The sequence below is a fragment of the Chiloscyllium punctatum genome, chromosome 20 (assembly GCF_047496795.1).
Source record: "Chiloscyllium punctatum isolate Juve2018m chromosome 20, sChiPun1.3, whole genome shotgun sequence".
NCBI lineage: Eukaryota > Metazoa > Chordata > Chondrichthyes > Orectolobiformes > Hemiscylliidae > Chiloscyllium > Chiloscyllium punctatum.
Genome location: NC_092758.1, coordinates 34,232,231 through 34,260,210, shown reverse-complemented (window position 1 = coordinate 34,260,210; position 27,980 = coordinate 34,232,231). Strand labels below are relative to the sequence as shown.

The 27,980-nt window shown below is 39.8% G+C and overlaps 1 protein-coding gene across 7 annotated transcripts; it reads left to right on the top strand.

Moving 5' to 3' along the window:
• Window positions 1-27,864, top strand: skp1 (S-phase kinase-associated protein 1). Of its 7 annotated transcripts, XM_072590642.1 has the most exons (7): window positions 605-721; window positions 4,663-4,775; window positions 15,569-15,665; window positions 16,761-16,834; window positions 24,276-24,419; window positions 26,275-26,415; window positions 26,852-27,864. In XM_072590642.1, exons 3-7 carry the CDS (start codon window positions 15,569-15,571, stop codon window positions 26,885-26,887), a joined length of 492 nt encoding a protein of 163 aa, XP_072446743.1. In that variant the 5' UTR covers window positions 605-721; window positions 4,663-4,775; the 3' UTR covers window positions 26,888-27,864. The 7 variants fall into 7 exon arrangements, with proteins under 7 accessions (XP_072446746.1, XP_072446741.1, XP_072446745.1 ...); XM_072590645.1 differs by lacking the exons at window positions 605-721; window positions 4,663-4,775 and adding an exon at window positions 1-23; XM_072590640.1 differs by lacking the exons at window positions 605-721; window positions 4,663-4,775 and adding an exon at window positions 292-376.
• The last annotated feature ends 116 nt before the right edge of the window (window positions 27,865-27,980 follow it).

Genomic DNA, 27,980 nt, shown 5'->3' with positions numbered 1-27,980 from the left:
AATTGTTGTGCTGCAACGTTTCGGTGTGAGTTACATCTTGTGTGTGCTGTATCTGAAATTAAAACAATGTTTGCCCGAGTAGACAAATGCATCTTTAACACGGTCGGCGGGGGGTGAAGAGCTGTCTAGAATTTTACAGGACGGCGATGCCATTGATTACAGAATTTTTTTGGTCGCAAAGAAATGTTAACCTTGAGGGCGTAGGGGACTGGGATTTAAAAATGAATGGGGGATCATTTCGGAAAGAAGGAGCTGGTTTTTTTCCTTCCTTTTTGGCGGCGCTGAGTAGGCAGCTATAGAGCGGGGTCCTGCCGTGTCCGTGTCGCTCGCGGTTCGTGCAGACTTCAGCGCCTGGAGCTGGAGGCGGCCTCTCACGGTGAGTGTGCGCGAGCCCCTGGAGCTGGAGGCGGCCTCTCACTGTGAGTGTGCGCGAGCCCCTGGAGCTGGAGGCGGCCTCTCACTGTGAGTGTGCGCGAGCCCCTGGAGCTGGAGGCGGCCTCTCACTGTGAGTGCGCGCGAGCCCCTGGAACTGCAGGCGGCCTCTCACTGTGAGTGTGCGCGAGCCCCTGGAACTGCAGGCGGCCTCTCACTGTGAGTGTGCGCGAGCCCCTGCGCCTGGGGCAGAGTAGTGGTAGTGGTAGGGCCTCCCGTGTAGGGCGGTCGGAACTGCGCCAGGAGAGTGTTGTGAAGACCGGGAGTGGCCTGGGTACACCGGTAAAGGGTGAGGTCGGCCTTCTCGTTGTTTTAAAGTGGTTGTGGTTTTCCAACTTCGCGCTGCGTTCACAACAAGAACACCTTGTGGTGCCCTGTTTTTGTTTTGTTTTGTTCACACTGCACCTTGTCCAGCTCTAGCCGTTAACGGTCTACCTCTTCAACCATCTCTGGGCCATTTTCTGTTTTCTCTGGGGAGAAGAGCCACAGCTGTTTCAGTCTTTAGTGGAAATGACATTTCATGGAACCTTCCAGCTCAAAGGACAAACCTACATCCAGAACATCAGCCTGAGTTACCAATCTTCTCAAAACTCGCTAATGACATTTCATTTCTGGTATCACTTCACATATTTTAATCCCTGGGTCTCCATCGCCTCTTTATCCTTTCTGTAATGGATTGATGAATTGTTTATAATACTCCGTGTAGTCTAACCAAAATTCTATGCAGATTTAACAACTGTACGTTTTCATTCTTTAAAATAAATGCTTTGATTTGTATATCTATAGCCCCAGAAGAATCTGCTGCTCTGCCTTATTTAGGCACTTGCTTTCAATTTTTTTTCTGGCCTTTAATATTCTTACCAAAATGTACCACCCTACATCAGCCAATATTGAAGTTCCTTTGAGTGCATAATTGTCATTCTGTTTCTTTATTGATGGCTTTCTGTGTTTTTGTAAGCTTTCTATATTAATGGGTCATTGCGAATTTTGAAATTGCACATCAGATTTCTGAATTGTGAATGTTGAACAACAGTGATGATTCTTCAGGATCATCCGTTCACACCTTTCACCAGTCTACCTACCTTCAACTCCTTTTGTGTTTTACAGACAGCTTGCCATTGCTATCCATACCACTGCTTTGGTTATTGACTGCACGTGTTCTGATACTAGTAATGAATCTGCTCAGTGATACCCTTATGAAAGCAGTTTTAGAAAGTTCATATACTACTTTTTTACTATGTTAATCTTATCTATTTTTACTTTATCTCTGTGAATTCAACAATGGTAGTTTTATATAATATTCCCTTTTCAAGTCTATTTCTAGCTATTTTTCGATCACTTTTCATAAGGACACTTCCACATTTATCACTGATGTTAATATTCCCTAGGCTTCTTCTATCTGCCTTTTTAATATAGTATAGGAATGCCATTAGCTGTCTGCAAGTCATTAATAGCACTATTACTTAAGGAGTTAGTTACTGCAGTAAAGAGAGGTGATATCTTGGTAGGGTCCTCAATGAGGCTTTGTGGGTAGAACTTAGGAATGTTAAGGGGGCAGCTACTTTACGAGAGAACACATGTTCTCTTTGGCTGAAGGATCAGTCACAAGGAGGTATAGTTTAGGGTAAAGGGCAGGAGATTTGGGGGGACAAAAAACTTTTTCACTCAGCCGATGTTGGGAATCTGGAATGCATTGCCTGGGAAGGTAGTGGAGACTGGAAACTCTACAACCTTTAAAAAATATTTGGGTGAGCATTTTAAAACTTATAACATTTAAGGAAATGGGACAAGTGCAGGAAATTGGGATTAGCGCACTTTTAGTGGTAGTTATGTCAATATAGACTGTGTTGAAGAACCTTTTCTGCTCTGTATGAATCTGTAAGTCCTCTCTGACATGAATCCCTTTTCTAATGATTTTTGTTCAGATATACTTACTGGTGTTTCTACTATCCTTTCCTGAATGTGTCAACTTGTGACCATGCTGTCTGTTTTTATTCTCTAGGCTTGATCAATTTCTCATTTCTCATCTTTCTATCTTAGGAGAGATCAAAAAATGTTATCTGTTAGTATCATGTTCCCATATTAAATTCCTTGGGTAACTATAGAGGCAAATAAGCTATAATGAAATGTAGTAATCTCTGAATTAACTCAAGGGCCATGCGTTAGTGTAAAACAAAACAAAGAACTGTGGACTCAGCAGGTCTGACATTATTGGACAAAGGGTCACTGGACTCGAAGCGTTAAATCTGTCTTTCTCTTCACAGATGCTGTCAGACCTGCTGAGTTTCACCAGCACTTTGTTTTTGTTCTCTGTATTAATGTTTTTGGGAAGTAGTGTGGGGGGAAATGATGTAGGAGGGGAGATGTTCATCTTCCTGGTTAGAAGGGAGCTGTTGCCACATGTGGTGGTGATGTAATGGCTGTAACCTAGATGTCTCAAAGGACATAGTTAAGAACTTTATACTCCTGACATTAAGGATTGATTGGAAAAGGGAAATGGTTTAGTGACAGTATTGACCAAAAAGCTATTAAAAATATGCAGTTTTGAAGGTGTCTAATTAAGTTGAGAATGCTTCATTTAAAAAATACGCAATGTAGTTGGTGTATCCTAATATTTAAGGGAAAAGATTGAAATCAGTCCATGTGTTTTATTCCTAGTGAGTTTGTTCTTACTTTAGAGTGGGATATATTTTTCCAGATTCCATCAATTATTTCATTGAATTTCTATTTCTTTGTTGGAAATTTTTCATTTACTTGCCTGTGTTCCTACCCATTTAAGATCTACTTGTTTCACTATATTATTTTGCTTCATTCCTTTAATAATGATATGTTTATATGAGGATGATCACTAGAGTTAGAGTCCTCCAGCACAGAAACAAATCCCTCGGCACAACTGAACTAGTCCTATCGCCTGTGTTTAGCCCATGTCCCTCTATTCCTATCCTTCCTATTCATTTACCTGTCCAAATGTCTTTTAAATGTTGTAATTCTACCTGCCTGTATCACTTCCTCTGGCAGCTCAGACCATACAGGCACCACCCTGTGTATGAAAAAATTGCCCCTCCGCTCCCTTTTCCCTCTCACCTCAAAGCTACGATCTCTAGTTTTAGACTTGACTACACCTGGAGAATGCATTTTGACTGTTCACTTTATCTGTGGCACCCATGATTATCTAAACCTCTTTAAAGTCACCCCTCAGCCTCTGATGCTCCAGGGAATAAATTCTGAGTCTATCCAGCCTCTTCTTGTAACTGAAACCACCCAGTCCTTGCAACATCTCCTGCACCCTCCCTAGCTTAACAATATAGCAGGGTGACCAAAATTGTTTGTAGTGTTCTAAAAGTGGCTTCACCGATGTCTTGTACAGCTGCAACATGATGTTTCAACTCCTATACTCAGTGCTCTGACCAGTGGATGCAAATATGCCAAATGCATTCTCACCTTGTCCACCTGTGATACCACTTTTAAGGAATTATGAACCTGCACCCCAGTTCCCTCTGTTCAACAACACTTTCCAGGCCCGACAATTAACTGGAAATGTCTTGCCCTGGTTTACCTTGCCAAAATGTAACCTCTCTCATTTATCTAAATTGAACTTCATCTGCTCCTTGGCCTCCATGATCAAGATCTCATTGATAACCACCTTCACAGTCCACTATACCACCAATTTTGGTGTCATCTGCAACCTTACTAACCATACCTCCTATATTTTCATCCAAATTATTGATATAAATGACGAGCAACAGCAGACTCAGAACTGATGATAGGCCTCCAGTCTGGATAACAACCCACTACTGTTAGACTCTTTTTTTTTATTATTGAGATTCTTATACACTTGATGCAACTGCAATGCGCTGACTTCTGTGAACAGCCAAAATTTTATTGAGCAAGCACAAGCTTTTGGAGGAACCCTCAACACTCTTCGCCATGCTTGTGGAGCCGTGTCGTGAGGTCTGTCTGAACAAAGGAACCAGTTCTTCTTTTATGCACATCTGTAATGCCCACAAGACAACCCCCAGCCATCCCCCACACAGTCACATGCCACTCGAGACACAATGCAGTGACCTGCTCATCTCTGGAAACAATGTAATGTGAATCAACCCTTAATGGCCAAATCTGTTCTGAATCTTTTTTTTAAACTACAGGGTGTGGTCACAATTGCAACTGCAATGTTGTTATTGATTTCTGAATACGAGATGATAATGTAATTCTTTTATTCTGAATAACTAGGAAATGGCCATGCAAATGGCTCTGAATGGCAAGGGACGGGAATGTAAATTCCTTACATTCTACCTGTAAGACAGACCTCCCACCCTAGTCTCGGAGCATCCAAATTCCTGCAGGTCAGCAGAGCAGATTAACCCTTTAATGTTTCATTCCCTCCTTTTTATCATTTCATGATAACCACCTAGATGGCACTACTGGCTTATTCATATTATAGCCAATACTTGAGCAAGTTATTGACACACAACATATATAATGATTATAACCACAAAATTACTAGTCCATGCACTAGATAGCATCCTCCCATGTGGAAAGTGTTCATCAGTAACGCTCTTAAATCCACAGTCCTTAGTAACCACTCCACCCTCTCCAAGTTGAGTGGAAATGAGCGAGTTATCCTAAAATCTCCTTCAGTAAACTCCAACCTGAAAACAAAATTCAATCTGTCCTTGCACACCACTCCATGGAGAAATCTGAATTCTTGGATAAGGGCAGTTAAATACTTAACAAAACTGATGAGACTTTCATCCTTGTGGAGATGCTTTAGATGGATGATACCAGCGCATCTGAGCATGAAGTGCGGCAGGTGCAGCTGCAGGCTAGGTGAACGCAGCATTCTTTGCTGCTTCTGCTCCCGTTCTGCTGTCAAATGTAACAAAGCCAGCTGGCTGTTTTGATGTTAGCTTGATCAGTGAACCTTCATATCCCTTAAATGATCGAAAGAGAAGGTAAAGCTCACGTGGTTTAATATCCAGGGGAAACCTCTGACAAAAAGCATTTGGGCCTGCTCTTTGCTGTTGTTAGCTTCTTCAATTTCTGTGCTCATGTCTGGGGAGCTTATTGAGTCTGTTGGATGAGATTGTGGAGGGGTGGGCAGCGGTCTGAAGGCATGCTTTACCTGTGAACGGAGAAACTTTAGAGACTGTTAGCTGCTGAAAGTATCTTTGCATTTCCTCTTTCATTCCCCTTCCTTGTCAAGGTGGTTATCAGTATGAAGACAGTCACACATTTCACTATACTAAATTGTGTCTGCCTCTTCAAAGTTTGGGCCTAGATTTGTAGCTCGGGTGCTTGTTGTTGTGGTCCTGTTGGCTGAGCTGGGAATTTGTGTTGCAGACGTTTCGTCCCCTGTCTAGTGACATCCTCAGTGCTTGGGAGCCTCCTGTGAAGTGCTTCTGTGATGTTTCCTCCAGCATTTATAGTGATTTGTACCTACCGCTTCCGGTTGTCAGTTCCAGCTGTGTCTGCCTATTTCAACATTCTCAGTCGTGTTAAAATCTGTTACTCTGGTCACTATTTATGACATTATCAAGTTTTATATAATCGGTAGACTTTTAAATTATACTGCCTAAACAATTCAATCATTTATAAACAACAATCAGTGGTTCTAAAATCAAACCCTTGGGGGACCCCATTCAGGGTATTCAAAAATTATTTTCCTTTAACAAATTAATACTTGGCTAATGTGAAAGCTGTCAGGAAAAGTATTTCAAAACTCTGGAATAGCAAGAAAACAACAATGCTTCCTGTGCATAGCCATTGAAGAGGCAGTTTCAGTTCAGATTTAAATCACAAATATTCATGTGAAACAAATGCAGAACATATCAAAATATGTTCTCCAAATGAAAATTCTATAATTTCTGTTAAAGCAAACAATAACCCATTGCCACATATGTACATATTAAATTTAACTTCAGATATAGTTCTAAGGTCTCACATTAATGACAGAAATGGTCCTAATTTTTTTTTAAAAGTTTTATGATCAGTGTTTTTAATTGGAATGTGTGGTTGCTGATAAACTGACATTTTAAATTTAACTTCCCAAATAAAGCAGTCAGAATTAGTGGTTACAGACCAATAACTGTACAACTTTGGTAGAGATAAACATTCTTTGAATTTGCAATATGCAAGGGGCCAATGAAGTCTTAATAATAATTGACAGAACTTAAATAGCTCAGCCTCAAGTTCTAATATTCTTTAAATCTTAACAAAACATCAACATTAAAATGCACTCTTTTTGTGAGCTCTCTGTATTTAAAAAAAGAACAGCAGAGATATTTTAATACAATGCTTTCATCTGGCTAAAGCATGACCACTGACAGTGTTTTTTGAAACAGGAATTGTAGAATTTCAGACAAATCAAGGGCTCAAGGTCTTCAATCAATTTATTTTAGAACTTGGGTTGGTGCCTGGGAGTATGATGATATTGCAATCACAGAGACTTGGTTGAAGGAAGGGCCTATATGGCAACTAAATGTTCCAGGATATAAACACTTCGGGCAAGGAGGGTGGTAAAAGCAGGGAAGGGCTTGCATTGCTGGTCAGGGATGATATCACGGCTGTGTTAAAGGAGGACACTATGGGGGGCTTGAGTGGTGAGGCATTATGGGTGGAACTGAGAAATAAGAAGGATGCAGTTGCATTGTTGGGGCTATATTACAGGGCTCCCAACAGTGAGGGTGAGATAGAAGAACAAATAGGTACACAAATTATGGAAAGATGTAGAGGCAACAAGGTAGCGGTGATAGGAGATTTTAATTGTCCCAACATTGACTGAGGTACATTTAGTGTCAGAGGTCTGGATGGGGCAGAATTTGTGAGAAGCTCCAGGAGAGTTTTCTAGTGCAGTATGCTAATAGTCCAACAAGGGAAGGGAAGGAGCCAGGCCAGGTGGTAGAAGTTGCAGTGGGGGATTTCTTTGGGAACAGTGACCACAATTCTGTAAGTTTTATAATACTCATAGACAAAGATGAGTGGTCCTAAGGGAAGAGTACTAAACTGGGCCAAGGCCAAATATATCAAAATTAGGCAGGAGCTGGGAAATGTGGATTGGACACATCTATTTGAAGGCAAGTCCACGTTTGACATTTGGGAGGCTTTCAAAGATAGTGCAGGCTAGGCATGTCCCGTTGAAAGCAAAGGATAGGAAAAGCAAGATTCGTAAACTGTGGGTGACAGGAGAAATTGTACGACTAGCCAAGAGGAAAAGGGTAGCGTACATAAGGTCACAGGCAGCTAAGAACAGAATGAGCCCTGGAGGGATATCGGGAGAGTACAACCAGTTTTAAACGAGGAAGCAAGTGGGCTAAAAGGCGTCATGAAATAGCTTTAGTGAACAGAATTAAGGAGAATCCCAAGGCCTTTTATTCTTATAAGAAGCAAGCGGGTAACTAGAGAAAGAATGGGTCCACTAAAGGGTAAGAAAGGAAGGCTGTGTGTCAAACCTGAGAGAATGGGTGAGATTCTGAATGATTACTTTGCATCAATGTTCACTGAGGAGAGGGACATGATGAATGTTGAGATTAGAGATAGAAGTTTGATTACTCTGGATCACGTTGACATACATAGGAAGATATGTTGGGTGGCTAGAGGTTATTCAGGTGGACAAGTACCCAGGAGCGGTTGGGATCTATCCCAAGTTCCTGAGGTAGGTGAGAGAGGAAATAGCTGGGGTCCTGACATATCTTTGTAGCATCCTTAAACACAGATGAGGTGTCGGAGGACTAGAGGGTTGCTCATGTTGTCCCCCTGTATAAGAAGGGTAGTAGGGATATTCCAGGTAACTACAAACCAGTGAGCCTGACGTCAGTGGTGGGAAAGTTGCTGGAGAAGGTACTGAGGGATAAAGTCTATTTATATTTGGAAAAGAATGGGCATACCAGTGATAGGCAACATGGTTTTGTGCGGGGAGATCGTGCCTTACCAACTTAATGGAGTTCTTTGAGGAAGTGACCAAGTCGATAGATGAAGGAAGGGCTTGTAGATGTTATATACATAGACTTAAGTAAGGCGTTTGATAAGGTTCCCCATGGAAAACTAATGGAGAAAGTAAAGTCACGTGGTGTGCAGGGTGTTCTAGCTAGGTGGATAAAGAACTGGTTGAGCAACAGGAGACGGAGAGTAGTAGTTGAAGGGAGTTTCTCGAAATGTAGAAAGGTGACCAGTGGTGTTACACAGGGATCAGTGCTGGGGTCACTGTGATATACATAAATGATCTGGAAGAGGGCATTGTAGGTATGATCAGCAAGTTTGCAGATGACATGAAGATTGGTGGAGTCGCAAAAAGCATAGGGGACTGTCAAAGAATACAGGAGAATATAGATAGACTAAAGAGTTGGGTGGAGAAGTGGTAGATGGAGTTCAATCCAGGCAAAATTGAGGTGATGCATTTTGGGAAGTTAATTCTAGAGTGAATTATATAGTAAATGGAAGAGCCTTGGGAAAAATTGATGAGCAGAGAGATCTGGGAGTTCAGGTCCATTGTATCCTGAAGGTAAATGCACCAGTGGGTAGAGTGGTCAAGAAAGCAGGTGGTATGCTTGCCTTCATCACTCGGGGTATTGAGTATGAGCTGGCAGGTCATGTTAAAATTGTACAAGACATTGGTTTGGCAGCATTTAGAATACTGTGTACGGTTCTGGTTGCCACATTACCAAAAGGATGTGGATGCTTTGGAGAGGGTGCCGAGAAGATATACGAAGATGTTGCCTGGTATGGAAAGTGCTAGCTGTGAAGAGAAGTTGAGTAGGTTAGGATTGTTTTCATTCGAAAAAAGGAGATTGTGGGGGATGGGGGTGAGGGGAAGGTGGGAGGGGGTGGGGGGGGGGGGGGGTAGGGGAGCAGGGAAACCTGATTGAGGTCCACAAAATCATGAATGGTATAGACAGGGTTGATAGAGATGAGCTTTTTTTCCAGTGTGAAGGATTCAATAACGAGAGGTCACGCTTTCAAGGTGAGAGATGAAAGGTTTAAGGGGGATACATGCGGCAAGTAGTTTACACAGGATGGTAGGCGCCTGGAACGCGTTGCCAACAGAGGCAGGCACAGTAGATTCATTTAAGATGTGTCTGGACAGATGCATGAGTAGGTGAGGAGCAGAGGGATACAGATGCTTACGAATTGGGCGACAGGTTTAGACAATGGATTTGGATCAGCTCAGGCTTGGAGGGCCGAAGGGCCTGTCCCTGGGCTGTAAATTTTCTTTGTTTATTCTTCTTTGTTTTTAAGGTTACATGGAGACTGATTAGCAAGGTTAGATCTCATGGAATACAGGGACAATTAGCCATTTGGATACAGAACTAGCTCAAAGGTAGAAGACAGAGGGTGGTGGTGGAGGGTTGTTTTTCAGACTGGAGGCCTGTGACCAGTGGAGTGCCGCACAGATAGGTTCTGGGTCCTCTACTTTTTGTCACTTACATAAATGATTTGAATGCCAGCATAAGAGGTACAGTTAGTAAGTTTGCAGGTGACACCAAAATTGGAGGAAAAGTGGACAGCGAAGAGGGTTACCTCAGATTACAACAGGATCCGGACCAGATGGGCCAATGGGCTGAGAAGTGGCAGATGGAGTTTAATTCAGATAAATGAGAGTTGCTGCATTTTGGGAAAGCAAATCTTAGCAGGACTTATACACTTAATGGAAAGGTCCCGGGGAGCGTTACTGAACAAAGAGACCTTGGGGTGCAGGTTCATTGCTCCTTGAAAGTGGAGTCGCAGGTAGATAGGATAGTGAAGAAGGCGTTTGGTATGCTTTCCTTTATTGGTCAGAGTAATAAGTACAGGAGTTGGGAGGTCAGTTGCGGCTGTACAGGATGTTGGTTAGGCCACTGTTGGAATATTGTGTGCAATTTTGGTCTCCTTCCTATTGGAAAGATGTTGTGAAACTTGAAAAGGTTCAGAAAAGATTTCCAAGGATGTTGCCAGGGTTGGAGGACTTGAGCTGTAGGGAGAAGCTGAACAGGCTGGGGCTGTTTTTCCTGGAACGTCAGAGGCTGAGTGGTGATCTTATAGAGGTTTACAAAATTATGAGGGGCATGGATAGGATAAATAGGCAAAGTTTTTTCCCTGGGGTCAGGGAGCCCAGAACTAGAGGGCATAGGTTTAGGGTGAGAGGGGAAAGATAAAAAAAGAGACCTGAGGAGCAACTTTTTCACGCAGAGGGTGGTGCGTGTATGGACTGAGCTGCCAGAAGATGTGGTGGAGGCTGGTACAATTGCAACATTTAAGAGGCAGTTGGATGGGTATATGAATAGGAGGGGTTTGGAGGGATTATGGGCCGGGTGCTGGCAGATGGGACTAGATTGGGTTGGGATATCTGGTCGGCATGGATGGGTTGGACTGAAGGGTCTGTTTCCATGCTGTACACAAAAGGACTGAATGTTGTATAATGTTAATGTAAAAACAAATCTGCCCTATCTCACAGCCCACAAAACACATTGAATCGAGATCCTAATTCAAATAAGGCAAAACAGTTACTTCGATATTTTCTGAACCAGTATTTTAACAAACCAAAATATTTAAATATCAAACACTTTCATAACTTATACTGAAACTTCCTTTTTCGACCCAAGTATTAGTACAACCTTAGTTTCAGCATTTCTCATTGCTTTTTTCACAACCTCTTAATGAAGTTACACTTAAAGCGAAAACCCTCGCAACGGACCACATTGTGCCACAGTCCAAGCAACTCCCCATAATGTTTGATTTCAAGTCTTCTCCTTTCCTAATTATTGAAGCAAGGCTTTACCAGCAGTACTCACATGTAGATTTTTCCTTGAAGTTTTTTTTTGCTGTATCTGCTAGTCAATCTTTTAAACAGTCCTGGCAGTTGAGAATCTTTCAAATGGAACCAATAGCCCATTGCTGGACTGACTGCATTGTATCCTGTCTGAAGTTACGTTAAGCACTATACAAGTTAAGTTGTCATCTCTCAAACAACGATCTCTAATTCTAAAATGTTGGAAATCATTGATCGAAATAAATGTTTTATATTGAACATTATATCAAAACACAAAATTTCAAGTTTTTTAATCAAGTTCTAATAGCTAATAGTGTTGTGTATATTTAGAAAATGGGAATATTTTCTAAACAGCTACAATTTAAATTGACGTTTATGAACTGAAGTTTAAAATGACAATAAAAACAGAATAAAATTAAATATTCCAGGTATTATTAGCATTGGTACCAACGCATCAGGTGTACACACTTGGCCAACTGGAATGATCCAGAGGCCTTTTGACGGAGTGTGTGAACACCTATGCATCTTCCATATTTGTTTTTGAGTGAGGGCCGTCCTCCTGCAAACGCTGCAAAGTGACAATATCTGGTATGCTTGTTTTTAAAGCAGGTGATCGATTTAGTGTGCCTGTCAGTTCACAGATGGCAGCACATTTGATTATGGTCAATGGGTTGGGGAGGAGGATGGCTTTGAGAAGATTTTGGACGTATAATGAATTCTGAATAGGTGTCCCTGGGGTGGTCAGAAATCCGCATTGTGACGATAGCTGGTCACATTGGTGTCATTATTTTGAGATGTTATTGGCAGACCATACATGTCAGGAGGTACCTCCATTTTATTCCCGCTTGGCATTTCAACCTTGATTCCTTATTTTACCTATCCTTTCTCGGTTTTTCCTGTTTTCCTTTACTTATATCATATTCCTCACACTGACTCTTCAGCACCTCCCAAGAATTAGGGTTTCCCTCATTATCTCACACTGTAATCCCTCTTTGATGTACATTGTTTTCCTAGCTAGTCTGTTTTGATTTTTGTAATTTCCTCAGCAGTCTTTCTCAATGTGGATATTAAAGTTTTCCATTTAGTCCCTGTATCTCGTTTCAGATTGCCTCCTCCACCTTTAACATTTATCAATGTCCCAAGTTCCTCCTAGCGGCCAAATTTAATTTTCCAACTTTTTATTTAAGCATCCTGATAAGTGCCTGAACTTTACCTCATTTTTGGGGGTCATCCCGGCATAACCGATGCAACGGGGTCCCGACCCTGACTTATTCAATATTTGTCCTCTCTTTTTTTTTTGTTTTAAGAATGAACTTCCCCTTTTTATCCATATACTAGTCGAGTGTCTTTAGTCTCCGCACCCACTTCAGGATTCATGTGGCTATCTCCCTTCTTAACAAGAGGTCTAAGGCAGGGTAGTTGAGACAGACACAATAATTATATATTTTTTGCACTATCCTCTGGAGACTCTAACCTCCTTTCCCCACGGGGACTTGAACCTCCTTTCCCCAGAGACTTTACCCTCCAAATTCCGGGGACTTTAACCTCCTTTCCAGTAACATGATTCTGAAAGCGAACGCTTGGCATGCAAGTGCATAATAAGTTACCTCAGAGATTCCATCACCACAGATTCCCAGGGAACAAGGGGTCGACTGAGTGGTAAGTTAAGGAGAGAGATCAAGGTAAATCTGATCTCGTGGGCCCATCCACCCCACACAACCGGCACTCAGATGATCACTTATTCAGTCCACCTAAAAGCTCCATGTATGTTGCAATCCCACCGCTGCCACCAAATGTTAAATTCTTTCTTCCTGAGATTCTTAACACTTGATGCAACTGCAATGTGCCAACTTCTGCGAACAGCTAAAATTTTATTGAGCAAGCACAAGCTTTTGGAGGATCCCTCAACACTGTTTGCCATGCTTGCGGAACCGTGTTGAGAGGTCTGTCTGAACAAAGGAACCAGTTCTTCCTTTATGCAAAGTCTCATATCATAATCAGTAATGCCCACAAGACAATCCCCCAGCCATCACCCCCATGGTCACATGGCACTTAAGACGCAATGCAGTGACCTGCTCATCTCCAGAAACAATGTAACATCCCTTAATGACCAAATCTGTTGTGAATCTTTTTAAACTACAGGGTGTGGTCAGAATTGCAGCTGCAATGTTGTTATTGATTTCTGAATATGGGATGATAATGTAATTCTTTTATTCTGAATAACTAAGAAATGGCCATGCAAATGGCTCTGAATGGCTAGGAATGGGAATGTAAATTTCTTACATTCTACCTGTAAGACAAAGACATCCCACCCTAGCCTTGGGACATCCAGTTTCCTACAGGTCAGCAGAGCAAATTAACTCTTTAATATCTCACTACCACCACCCTCTGTCTACAACCTAAATGCTTCCCAATGCTGCTTTCTGTCATTTGTTCTGGCCCATTTGCCATCTGTAGGCATGTTGTGTTCCATCTGCTTTACATTTGCATGCTAGGTAAAAAAAGAAATCCTGCAAAAATAGTTAAAAACCTATTAAAAAATTGATGATGTTGTTGTCTCATGGAACTTTATTTGGGGGTAGTTGCAACCATACATCAGGTAATGCTCTGTTACACTTATTTACCATATTTGGATATAAATGCCCTGCTCTATCACCACCTCACTATTTGGCAATTTGCTGTGTATTCCTATTTGCATGATGGATCTGTTAACTTCTCTCTCATCATAGATAAATTCTGTTATTACCATTTTAGTCAAAGAGTCTGTTTTCTAATGCCGTGGTTATCTAATTAGTGTGCCTGCAATCCCACCCCTTTTCTCCCAGTCTTATCTCATGATATAATCTACATTCTTCAGGCCTGTCCTTTCCCATAGCCGTGATCTGTTACATCTGCCTTCTTATTACTGATTGTTGCCTCCAGGTCCCCTCTTTTCTTTAATTTTGTAATATGTATATGTTTCTGCATGACTGGTTAATTTATCTTTAGAAATTTTATTAATGTTTTTTAACATTGCTTTAATATTTCTGTTTTGTGTGTTGTTTCCCAAGTGGTTTTTGTTCCTATCTCTTCCCCAATTTCATCTGGCATTTCGTTTTCCTCCCGTTTCTCTCTTCCTGAATCCCCTGCTAATCGTCCAACCTAGTGTGCTAGTTTAACATTTCACCCATAGCCTATTTTCAATAAGACTTAAAAACACCAAGCAAAACAGCTATGTTCTTGTAAATTTTATGGTAAATATCAACTCCATAATTTAAAAAAAAATGTGGAGTAAAGTTCCCCTGGGTAGTTTTGAACAAAAAAAAATGGATTGACTGTTGGAACTTTGTATCCATGTCACTTTTATCCATCTGGTTGGATTAGGGTTAACTTATTTTTAATTTATAGAATTACATAGAATGTTTCACCGCTGTACAGGTTATTCAGTCCAAGTATGTATGCTTCATGTGAGTTTGTGTTCTATTCCAGAAAGTCAGGTGGTGAAGGATGGAACTGGAAGCAATATTTTTATAAACTTTACTAACAGACATGTGTTGCAAACATGTATTTCTTGGCCCAACAACCACACTTTCAATTTGTTCCTGTTTATTGGAGGAAACTTAAATTCCTAGTTAATTCCTACCACTTACATACAATTAACATCAGGGGCTCTTATGGTGCAGTGGTATTGTCCCACTGGGGGAGGAGACCCAGATTCATGTCCTTCCTGCTCCAAAGGTGTGTTATCATGGACAGGTTGATTTTTAAAAATATCTAAACAACTAACACCGCATCCCACTTTACTTCCTCTCATCTTTTAAAATATCCTTTCCCTCACATTTATTTATCAATGCATTGATAATGATCAGATCATCTTCTAGGTGTATTGGTTAGGATTAAAGTTTGGCTGGGATTTGGAGGTGCTCTTGGGTCAGAACTCTCAAAGAGCATCTCCTGGAGTTTCTTGTCTGAAAGGTGGTATCCTCGTCAATGCAACAATCCATCAATATGTTGCTTAAAAACCTAAATTGTGTGTTCAGTTCTCTGGAATGGAAGTTGAAACTATTATATTGAGATTTAGAAGTATTGCTTTAAACCGGATGCTGTTAGCAAGCAAAGTTGAGTGTGATGAAGGGTTTATGCCCGAAACGTTGATTTTTCCTGCTCCTCGGCTGCTGCCTGACCTGCTGTGCTTTTCCAGCATCACACTCCCGACTCTGATCTCTAGCATCTGCAGTCCTCATTTTCTCCAACTCATATTCAAAGTTGATAATTTAGCTTTTTAATATGGTGCTGGTAAAGCACCTTCATTAAATTGTGTGCATTATGGTTTTGAATGGGTTTTGTGATGGGACAGAATTCAACAACTGGTACTGTGATTTTTAGCACTGTGACATTTCCTGTTTTTATTTTCAGATGCCGTCAATTAAACTCCAGAGCTCTGATGGAGAAATATTTGAAGTTGATGTGGAGATAGCAAAGCAGTCTGTGACAATCAAGACCATGTTGGAGGGTCAGCATTTTTTTCTTTGGAAATAATCTTGTTTACTAATTACATTACATTACATTGTGGGCGGCACGGTGGCACAGTGGTTAGCACTGCTGCCTCACAGCGCCTGAGACCCGGGTTCAATTCCCACCTCAGGCGACTGACTGTGTGGAGTTTGCACGTTCTCCCCGTGTCTGCGTGGGTTTCCTCCGGGTGCTCCGGTTTCCTCCCACAGTCCAAAGATGTGCAGGCCAGGTGAATTGGCCATGCTAAATTGCCCATAGTGTTAGGTAAGGGGTAAATGTAGATGTAGGGGTATGGGTGGGTTACGCTTCGGCGAGGCGGTGTGGACTTGTTGGGCCGAAGGGCCTGTTTCTACACTGTAAGTAATCTAATCATCTAATCTAATCTAATCTAATTAATTATCCTTCAAAGACCTCAAGTTTCTTTGTTTAATAAAGTGCAAAATTTGATTTACAATTACTAATTTATGCCTTTTAGTTTCAGTAAAGGTTATCTGCTGATAGAAGATGACCATTTAAAGTAGTTATTGATATTTTTCTTACTGAGTTTCTCATCACAAATAAAATGACCGAAAACAAGACCAAAATTGTGAATATTTAATGAATGCTTAAAATAACCTTGTTCATTTGCTTTCTAATTATTTAGGTTTCAGGTCTTTTTTTTAAAAAGACACATATGTTGTCTTTCTTTCAGTTCTTGTCCTAAACTGGATAATAAGACAGGCAAATCAGACCCTTGTTTCAACCTCTCCTAATTGGCACACCTTGAGTGACTGTCATAAAATCTGTTTGTTCTAAGCATATACTTTTACCTCTGCTGTTTGTTACTTTACTAAGATAGAACACACTTTCTGGATTTTGGCTTTTTTAAAATCTTGTTGTCCTCCTCTTGCTTTGGTGACAGGTCTTAGATGCATTGTTGTGCAGAAGACCTGAATAGAGTTAATGGGAATCAACATTTACCCATATTTTAGTACATAGATGGGGCGGGAGAAAGGAAGCACTTAATATGGAAAACATGCTTTCTATGTGTGAAGTGAGGGAATCCTGGTGGATAATGACAGATGATTAGCTAACTATGTTTTATTCTACACAGATTTGGGAATGGATGATGAAGGTGATGATGATCCTGTTCCACTTCCAAATGTCAATGCTGCAATTCTCAAAAAGGTAAGAACATGTATTAAATTCTCCAATCAATATTACTTAAGTGAGTGAGAAAAACCTGAATATGTAATTTGTATTTAGGCAGATTGAATGCTTGATCTGAATTAAAGATACACTAGGGACCAGTAATCATGATATAGTTGAAGTTAGCATTCAGTGAGAAACTTGGGTTGGGAATGACTGTACCAAACTTATATGAAGTAATTATATAAGGATGAGGGCAGACTTGGCTGGTGTGGACTGAAAACGGAGTTGAGTGGAAAAGATAGTTAAGGAACAATGTGTCAGATATTTGAGAAACTAGTTCATGACTGTCAGCACAGAAGTAACCCAGTGAGAGGGAAGGATTCTAGAAAAGGTATCAGTCAACCACAGTTAACTGGGGAACTTGACAATGGTATCAAATTGAAAGAAAAAGTCTATCATGTTGCAGCAATTAATGGTAAAGTAAAGGCTTAGGAAATTTTTAAATGCCTTTGAAAATGACCAAGAAAAGGGGACAAAATAAGCTATGATGGCAAAATAGACTGTGAGAGCTCATTTAAATGAGATGGCCACAGTGAACATTCTTACCTTTTAAAGAAAGAGATGTGGAAATAGGGAATAAGGAAGTAGCAGAGGAGTTAAATAAATACTTTGCATCTATCTTCACAATAAAGGACACTAATGGCATTTCAATGATGGTAGTGTGGAGAAATAAACTCAATAACATTCACTAGGGGGGAAAAAATGTACTAGGCAATCTAATGTAGCTAAAGGCTACTAAGTCTCCGAGGCCCCAGGGTTTTAAAGGAAGAGCTCCAGGGAGCGTGCATGTGCTGGTTGTAATCTTCCAAGAATCCTTAGATTCTGGAAAAGTCCCAGAAGGTTGGAAAGGTACCAAATAACACCTTTAAACAAAACAGGGAGGAGACAAAAGAAAATCTTAGATATCAGCCAATTAAGCTTAACATCTGTCATTGGGAAAATAATTCTATTATAAAGGGTAATTGAAGAGCAGTTATAAATACATTATTTAATTGTGCAGAGTCTGCATAGCTTCATGAAGAAGAATTTATTGCGTTTTCTGAAGAGGTAGCAAACACTACAGCGAAGGGGAACCAGTAGATGTATTATGTGTGGGATTCCAAGGGGGTTTGAAAAGGTACAGCACATTAGATAAGAGAAGAGCTCATGGTATTGGAGATGGTACGTTAGCGTTGATAGAGGATTGGCTAATTAATAGAAGACAGAAATAGAATAAGGGGGCATTTTAAGGATGGCAACCTTTAACTAGTGGAATCTCACAGGGATCAGTGCTGGGGAAACAATTATTTACAATATGTATCAATGACTTGCATGAGGAAAGTGAATGAATGGTCACAAAGTGTGTAATAGTTTGTGCAGATGGCACAAAAATAGAGGAAGGTGGACACGTTTGACAGAGGAATATAGACAGATTGAATGAGAAGTTGAAGACTGAACAGAGGATATAATGTGGGAAAATATGAGGTTATGTAATCTGGCAGAAAGATTAGAAGAGCTAAATATTATTTAAATGAGTAAATAATTTAAGTTCAGCAGTTCAATGGGGAGGCAAATGGACTGTTGGCCTTTATTTCAAAGGGAATGGAGTCCTGCTAAAACTATAGAAGATACTAGTCAGACCAGACCTTAAATACTGAGAACAGTTTTGGTCCCCTTCTCCAAAGGAAGATTTACTGGCATTAAAGACGTGCAAAGAAGATTCATTAGGGTGATTCTAGATATAGAGGGATTTTCTTGTGAGAAAAGGCTGAGTAGTTTGGGCTTGAACTAAATGCATTCAAAAGAATGAGAGGAGACCTTCTTGAAACGTGTAAGACTCTTAGGGTCTTGATAGTATAGATGCAGTGATATTGTTTCTCTCTTGCGGGAGAATCTAGGACTGGACGATGTGTTTGGAGTAAAGGGAACACCCATTTCACACAGGTGAGGATTTTTATTTCTCTGAGGATATTGAATTTCTGGAATTCTGTACCCCAGAGGACTATGAAGACTTGGATATTTTAAATTGTTCAAGACTCAGACAGATCTTTAATCAGCAAGAGTTATGGAGATAAGGCAGTAAAGTGGAGTTGAGGATTATCAGAGCAGCCATGATGTCATTGAATGGCAGAGCAAACTTGATGGACTGAATGGCCGATTTCTACTCCTGCATCTTATCATGTCAAGAGTAGGTCAAGAACTATGTGGAGAGAATTCTTCATGAAGGTGTTTAGTAAAATTGATTCAGTTGTTAACATTCTTACTGTTAAGTTAGAGGGTTGAGAGTTGAAGTGTCACTCTAGCTATTTTAATCTAGTATAGAAGGAACACTACATTGTCATTGTGATTACAATTTGGATAAGATTTTAAACCTAGATAAGAGATGGCATGACTGTTCAGACCAGTAATTTTTCTGTTTTACTGGTTAACATTCCTTAGCCTACCAACATTACTAAATCTGGATAAACTGTATGTTTGCTGTTTGAGGAAGAATTTGCTATGTACGTGTTAGCTTACAAATTTATTACTGTATCAACTGTGCCCATACTTAAATAATAATTATGATTTGGAGATGCCGGTGTTGGACTGGGGTGTACAAAGTTTAAAAATCACACAACACCAGGTTATAGTCCAACAGGTTTAATTGGAAGCACACTAGCTTTCGGAGCGACGCTCCTTCATCAGGTGATAGTGGAGAGCTCGATCGTGACACAGAATTTATAGCAAAAATTTGCAGTGTGATGTAACTGAAATTATACATTGAAGAATTGATTGTCTGTTAAGCCTTTCGTCTGTTAGAATACAGTGATAGTTTCACTTCTTTACACATGAAAGAAGTGAAACTATCACTGTATTCTAACAGATGAAAGGCTTAACAGACAATCAATTCTTCAATGTATAATTTCAGTTACATCACACTGCAAATTTTTGCTATAAATTCTGTGTCACGATCGAGCCCTCCACTATCACCTGATGAAGGAGCGTCGCTCCGAAAGCTAGTGTGCTTCCAATTAAACCTGTTAGACTATAACCTGGTGTTGTGATTTTTAACCAAATAATAATTGAATGTGAAGCACTTCACACCTCTTAAGGATGAGATACTTCTCAATGCAAGCTTTTCCCAGAGTTCACAATGTCACCAATTTTAATTCATCTGTTGTGCAAAATATCTATCTTCAAGTGTTGTCTTGAGAACTTTGCATTTTTTTTTGTTGTTTTTACCTTTGGTCACTAGCCTATTATTTCCTGCTGTGTTTTCATAAATGTTCTCTCTATTATTTTCTGCACTGATTTCCTTTGCACTGTTGATTCTCTCTTTGGAAAATGAACTCTCCTATGATTTGTTAATATTTGTGTGAAACCTTGGATTTGCATGGGATTACCTCCACATGAAAAAAATTGAAACTATTGTTTTAAACAAAATGGCATTTTTAAAAAAAATTCTAATGACAGTCTTCCATCTCATTTTTTTTTCTCCTGAGTGAGGGTTCCCCTGCTATCATGGTTGATACAGTCTTCAGATATGCCCATTCCATTTCTTTGTTCAGTTCTTCTTCCCAGAACTGTGATGGGGTTCCTCCTATCTTCTTCTTCCACTCCACATGCCTCCGTGTACACAGACCATCTTCTGTCATTTCTGCCTCTTCTAGCCTGATTCCATGGCAAACACCGGTTTACCTCCCTTTTCAGCATTCTCAGTCGTACTGAGCATCCTGTTTCTCTTGGACAGCACTTTTCTGTGTACCAGCAGGAAATACAACATTTGCTTTTTAACTACTTCTTTATTCACTGCCCATGGTCCCAAATAAGTTTTCCAGATGAAACTGTGATGCACATGTGGTGCTTTAAATCTAGTATACTGCTTACAATGTGGCCTCCTTTACGTTGGGAAGAACAAATCTGGATTGGGCCTCTGTAGAACACCACTATGCAGTATGCAAGCAAGACTGTGCTTCCAGTCTCCTGTAATTTTAATTCTCCATCATTCTCACAATCTTACCTCTGGTGTTGATGTATTACTCTATTCGATGATGCTCAACACAAAGATATACTGACTTTCGATTGCACAATTTAAACCCAAAGAACAACCTAACAGGAATAGATCCTTTGGCCCTCTAAGCCTGTGCAGCCACATCATGCCCTTCCATACGAAATCTGCCTTCACTTAAAGAATCCGTATCCCTCTATTCCCTTCCTATTTATGGATTCATCCAAGTCCTTCTTGAACGCTGCAATTGTGTCTGTTTCCACCTCATCTGGCAATGCATTTCAGCCTTTGTGTGAAAAACTTGCCTCATACATCTGTGTTCTCTAGTAACTGACCCCACCACCCTGGGAAAAAGCCTCATGCTTTCTACTCTATCCATACCATTTGCAATTTTATGAACTTCTATTAGGTTGTCCCTCTACCTCCTGTATTCCAGTGAAAACAAACCCAGTTATCCAACCTTCCTTCAGCTAAAATCCCCCATGTCAGGCAACATCCTTTGTTAATCTTTACTGTACCCTCTCCAAATGGCCCGCATCCTTTTGGTGGTGTGATAACCAGAACTATACACAATATTGCAAATGTGGCCTATTTAAAGTTGTATGAAGCTGAATCATGACTTGTCCATCTTTCTACTCAATGCCCCTTCCAATGAAGGCAAACATGCCATAAGTCTTTATTACTACCTTATCTACCTGCTCTGCCACCTTCAGTGATCTGTGCCTGTACACCTGGATCCCTTTGCCTTATCAATACTCTTAAGGGCTCTGTCATTTGACCTTCCAAAATGCGCCTCTTCACACTTGTCCAGATTAAATACTCTCTGCCATTTTTCTGCCCGTGCCTTTAACTGATCTATATTCTGCTGTATCCTCTGACAGTCCTCTTCACTATCTACAGTTCCACCAATCTTTGTATCGCCCATAAATGTACTAAAGAGACAAGCTACGTTTTCCCTCAAATCGTTTAGGGAGACCATGAACAGCAGAGGACCCAGCATTGATCTCTGTGGAACACCACTAGTCACAATTCTCCATTCCAAAAAGCATCCTTCCACTAGCACCCTCTGTCTCCTACCACTAAGACAGTTCTGTATCCATCTTGCCGGCACATCCTGATACCATGTGACCCCCAAACGGAATGTTGAGTTCAACAATTTCAGGCTATGACACCTTCGCTGATTTAGGACCAACCTCTTTTGTTTTTTCCTTTATCTTGCTTTTGGACATTGGCTAGTCATCATTCTGCCCCTTCTAGGCAGATCCTTTGATTCTTAACTTGTCTCATTGCCATTTCCATTAGCGGTACAGTTCATCATCAAATCCTTTGTTCTTAATCTTGTCTTCTACCTTGTCACTGACCTTTCCACCTTTTTTTGTTTTTTGTACCTTCCCTTTCACGTACTTAAATATATTACATCTCCTACTTTTCCCTGAAAGATCAAGAACCCGAATTGTCAACTTTTGCACCAGCGATATTAATTAGCTTTCTCAGCGTTTTTGGAATTTTCTGCTTTTCTTTACGTTTCCTGCATCTGCAGCATTTTTTGTGCATTAGTACTTAGTATGGATTTTACAGGATCGTTATTGATGTAATGGGTCAAAAGTTATCCTTTAGTTTCTACTATCAGAATTTTAATTCAGCGCTGGCCAGTGGAGTAAAAACCTAGTTCTGAGTTGAAAGGGCTGTGCGAAATGGGTTATGGGCATGCAAACGATGAACAAGAATAGGTCATTTTGTCCTTTGACCCTGCTCCACCCTTCAATAAGATCATAGCTGATCTGATTTTAACCTCAATTTGACAATCCTATCTGTTCCTGATAACCTTTGATCAATTTAGTAATCAAGAATTATGTAACTTTGCCTTTTTAAAAATATTAAGATTTTGCATCTGCTGCCTTTTGAGGAAGAGATTTTTGAAGGCTCCTAACTCTAAGAAAAATGGATTCTTCATCTCTATCTTAAATGTGTGACCCCCTTTTTTTTGAAACTGACCCTACTTTTTGATTCTCCCACAAGAGGAGGCATCCTTTTGACATCCACCCGGTCAAGTCTGCTCAGGATGTGCATGTTTCTGTTAAGTCACCTCTGACTGTTTTAAACTAATGACCTAGTCTTTCTCTCTGTTCCTCACAAGACAGGCTGTTCATTTTAGATATTAGTCTCGAAGCCCTTCTGCAATTGCTTCCGAAGCATTACCTTCTTTCTGTAAGTACGATAACCATAACTGTTCACAAGGCTGCAGGTGTGGTCTCATTCTGAAGACCGAAGCAAAACCTTCCCAGCCTTGTATTCAATCCACCTCTCAACAAAATACAGCACACTATTGGCTTTTCTGACTTGCTGTAACTGCATGCTAATGTTATGTGATTCATACACCAGAGCATCTAGATCTCTCTTTTTCTTAGAGCTCTGCAACCTCTTACCATTAGGATAATATGCTTTTTTAAATTCCTTCTGCTAGAATGGACAATTTCACACTTTTCTTCTTAGTGCTCTATTTGCCAAATCTTTGTCTACTCACTAAACCTATCTATATCCCTTGTAGGCATTTGCATCCTCTTCGCAACACACTTTCCTGTCTATCTTTGTTTCATTGGCAAATTTGTCAATCAGACCATCAGCCCTTCGTCCCAATCCTTCATGTAAATGGTAAGGAATTGAGTCTACCATTCCCTCAAAACTGTGTGCGCAGCCGATGTAATGTTCCTTGCACGGCAATCAGTATACTGACAGAGATTGCAGCATTGACTTCTCATTTTGAAAGCACACAGACCTCTGAAGTTCACACAGAAGCAAAAACAAAAAGGGGGGTTGCTGATTGAGGCCCCAAACCAACCTGTGTGGCACATCACCCGTGACAGCCTGCTAGCATGAAGAAAGCTCCTTTATTTCTACCCTCTGGCTGGCTAACAGGAAGCAATCTTCTATCCATGCCACTGTTTTATCCACTATTCCTACCCCTAGATTTTATTTTCCCTCAATAACCTTTTGATGTGGCCTTATCCAATATGGTTTGGAAATCTAAATCCAGTACAACTACTGGTTCCCCTTTATCTGCAGCATAAGTTACTTGGATAGGGAAATATCAGTCAAGTTCTTACAATTCAAAACCTTGTGACAAAGTAGCAGTAAGTAGTAAAGTAAAATCCACATTCACATCTCAGGATGATTTTTTTTGAGGTTGAGGTTTAGCAGGTTAAAGGGAGTTTATCTGTGATTTATGTGATTGAAACAATAAACAAAATGGAAAGTATTCAATTCCTGGAACTAATATCCCTAACAAAATTAATCGGAAAGTTACTTTTTTATCTTGCCAAAACCTATGCGCTAAAGTGCACTGTTCTATATGGCAATGTGTAACTTTGGTATTATAATCAAGCTATTATTCCTTTTTGTTCATCTATACTTTCACTCATTCATCTACACCTATCCATCTGTTGCGTCTAGGTAATTCAGTGGTGCACTCATCATAAGGATGATCCTCCTCCTCCTGAAGATGATGAGAACAAAGAAAAGAGAACAGATGATATTCCAGTATGGGATCAGGAGTTCCTCAAAGTAGATCAAGGAACACTATTTGAGCTAATTCTGGTGAGTATTTTTTAAAGTATATTAATGAATACTGTAATTTATTTTTCTCTTCCAGTCTGCTTGTGTGGCAGTTTGACTTGTATATTTAGCTGGTCCAGAAATTCTCCGGATGAACCTCTCATCTACTGCAGTAAACTGCCCGTTTGATTTCTCTTGGCCTCTAACTATGATAGAGAACATGATCAATAACTTGCTGTCGTGATCACCATTCGTCATGATGCCAGAACCTTCTGGCCCATGATCGTTATAAAATGTAAAATTCTAAATTTCCTGTGCTAAAACTGAGCTTAAAATTTATTCCTGACTTTTTTGAACCATTATTAAGCAATTCAGATTTCCAAAAGGGTTGTATGTTGGTGTACCATAAGTGGCATATATGTTTGAATGTGAATTTCTAATTTTACCTGGTTGTGGAGCAGAATGTTTCCAGAGATTTTAAAGGAACTAAGCACCAATTTTTACAGTCTACTTTTATTTGGTCCCGAGTAACTCATTCTATAGCAGCGTTGAACTTTGTTCTGACCACACAGATTCCCTCACTGCTATTGGATTGAAATAGCCCATTCCAAGTAAAAACCGAGAAATGTGGAAGCTGGAGATCTGAAACAAAAAAAAGTAGTGGAGAAACCCAATTGGTCTAGCAGTATCCGGAGAGAGAAAAACAGAGTTAGTGTTGAAAATGCTCATTCTGTGTCTCTATCGCTGCTGCCAAACCTGCTGAGTTTCTCCAGCATTTAGGTTTTGTTTAAGAACAAACAGGCTTGTTTCCCTAATCATTTGTTATCTTTCCTTGTACTCTGACCTTGACAGATTTCAATACAATAAACCATTCCAAATACAGTATTTCTCTGTGGTCTCACTCTGTAAGGCTGCTCTTGTTTGGTATTTTTTAATCTGATAGTAGGTATGACAACCTAACAATAGTTTCTCTTCTCACCTCTGTGTTACTACGTGCAGAGTTCCACACCTCCCAAAATAGATCTATCTTTGGTTCCTTTCTCTACATGCTACCTTTCAACAATATTATCCGTTGACATGACATTAGCTTCACACAATAACTTTGATAAACACACTGCTATGCCTCTCCACCTCTTCTTTTGCCCCCATTGCCTTTGTGTATTATTATGACTGCTCATTTCTCTCTTGAATGAGTTCTCGCTTTCTCCAGCTAAGCATCAGCACAATAAGCCATTGTCTTTGTGCTGTAATGACAACATCACTCCTTTTGCATTGATTTCATTCCTCCTTGTACTTGCTACTTTCCCACTCTTTCTCTGAAGCCTTCTTTCATTGCAGTTCTACATTAACCAAGGTCCTTTCTTGTTGGGAATGGTTGAAATATCACCTTTTGGATGGCGCAAAGTCCACACACGCAAAAAGAGAAACCTGACGTCATTGGAAGAGATGAAACATTTTAGTGACTGTAACAAGTCAAGCTGTTTCAAATGAAGTGGAAAATTAGGTTTTTGTTTTTTTGGCCTTTAGTATCTTCTTGCCAAGTTATTTGGGTAGCATGCAGAAAATTAATTCCTGAAAATATTAGGAAGATTAAGAGTTTAGCAAGAAGAATGGTAGAGCAGATGGTGTTTACTGAGACTCTGCATTTGGCCTCAGAATCATGGAGATCTACAGCCCAATTTTTTTAAAAGGACCAAATGTATAAAATTCTGCCCCATTACCAACTGTGTGGACGTTAAGTTCCTTTAAAGGAACACTATCCTCACTGTTAATGTACAGAAATCACTACCTGCTATTCTGTTTTAAAATACTTTACTTTTTTGCTACAACCTTTTTTGGAATCTTGATGATAGAGTGAAAATATGCAATTGAGATATCAGGTTTTTTTGTTATTTAGGCTGCAAATTATTTGGATATTAAAGGTCTGCTTGATGTGACGTGCAAAACAGTAGCAAATATGATCAAAGGTAAAACTCCAGAAGAAATTCGTAAGACTTTCAACATCAAAAATGACTTTACTGAGGAAGAAGAAGCCCAGGTAATAACAACAACTCTTACTTTTTATTTAAATTTCAATTGCAGAAAGCCAGGTTTAGATTTTCTGGTTTTGAAATGAACAAATTGTTTGTCCTAAAACAAAGAGCCAAACTAAAACAGGGAGTAGCTGTATTGCTTTTTATTCTGTCTGCATGTAAATTGCCTCATTTATTTAGGCTGGTTTAAATATAAGCAGAAGTCATAGGAATATAGAGCAGGAGTAGCCCTGGAGTCTGCTGTTATCATTCTAAATCACTTCTAGCTCAACACCATTTCTTGTGATTTCCTCATATTCCTTTGTCATGAGAAATTTGTTGATCTCCGCCTTGAACACAGCCAATGATTGAACTTCCACAGCCAATGGTGGTGCAGAACTCAGGATTTCATTTCTTTAGATGCACCGTTTTTCACCATGTTACTCTTTTCTTTAAAAACAGGTTCGTAAAGAGAATCAGTGGTGTGAAGAAAAATAAAGGTCCCTGTCCTCGATAATTCTCTAACCCGCTTAAAGAATTTTCCAGTTGCTGTTGCACTGCACTGTTTTGTAAATGTTTAATATTTGGAAAATTCGACAAAAGGAAGAAAAAGCATTTAATTGCATGATGTTTCCTTACTTGTTCAGAGCAGTATGTTCTAAGCTTTATATTGTTATTACACTAGGATTGGAAGTGACATCCAGCTTTACAGCATATGATTTGTTGTAGGAGTTTGACTTCAAGAAGATTAGAATGTCTGTGTCATTAAATCTAAATAGTGTGGGCTAGACAAAAATCCTTTAATACAGTTGGCATGTCTGATTTTCATGTAATCTAGTCTAAAAGACAGCAGGATATGCATTAAGGGGGTTTTGTTCAGTGATTGACAACAAATTCACTCCTGTTTTAAGCAATTGAACTATCATTTCCTTCTATACCAATAATTGCACAATAATTTGAAGCATGAAGGGTATGGCCAGATTATCCACGGTAATTTTAAAAATTGATTGAGGCAATTCTTTCTTTCTTTGTGGGTTCAAGTACAGAGCACACTCTTTACACTGTAACCAGAATTGTGACTTGCTTCTATATCCAAGAATTACTGTGGACCCGTATTCCCATTTAGTATTTGTATTCTGATTTTTGAATATTTTAGAAGTACCGTTCTCTTCTGATTAAAGTAAAGTAAGTTTTACTTTCTTGCACCGGCTCCCCCTCTCTGTTTCACTTTTTTGCTGAAAAGTACATGATAATCAGAAAGTAGTGTAAGTTTCATTGAGCAGCAGTGCTACTGAAAGACTCTCTAATAGAGTTATGGGAGCTCCAACCTTTACAGGCCATTTACTTGTTTAGATTTGTTATTTACTTACTTTTTCTGTACAGTGTACTTGACTGCAATTACAAATTAAAATACTCCAGTTTCTCTGCTTGTGATTTGTTGTCTGTTGATCAATAAAATGTATCTATAAATTGCACTCAGTCCATGTTTTACGTTATTTTGTCATAATCTATTAGATTTTCAAAACTTTTTTTATATTTCTTGGGATGAGGACCTTGCCAGCAAGATCAGCAATTGTTGATGATTGTAATT

Excerpts from the sequence above, each read along its gene's own strand:
- skp1 (XM_072590645.1), top strand. The coding sequence starts at position 15,569 with ATGCCGTCAATTAAACTCCAGAGCTCTGATGGAGAAATATTTGAAGTT. Across the intron at positions 16,835-24,275 it reads ATGCTGCAATTCTCAAAAAG|GTAATTCAGTGGTGCACTCA; the intron begins GTAAGAACATGT and ends TGTTGCGTCTAG. Across the intron at positions 24,420-26,274 it reads CACTATTTGAGCTAATTCTG|GCTGCAAATTATTTGGATAT; the intron begins GTGAGTATTTTT and ends TTTGTTATTTAG.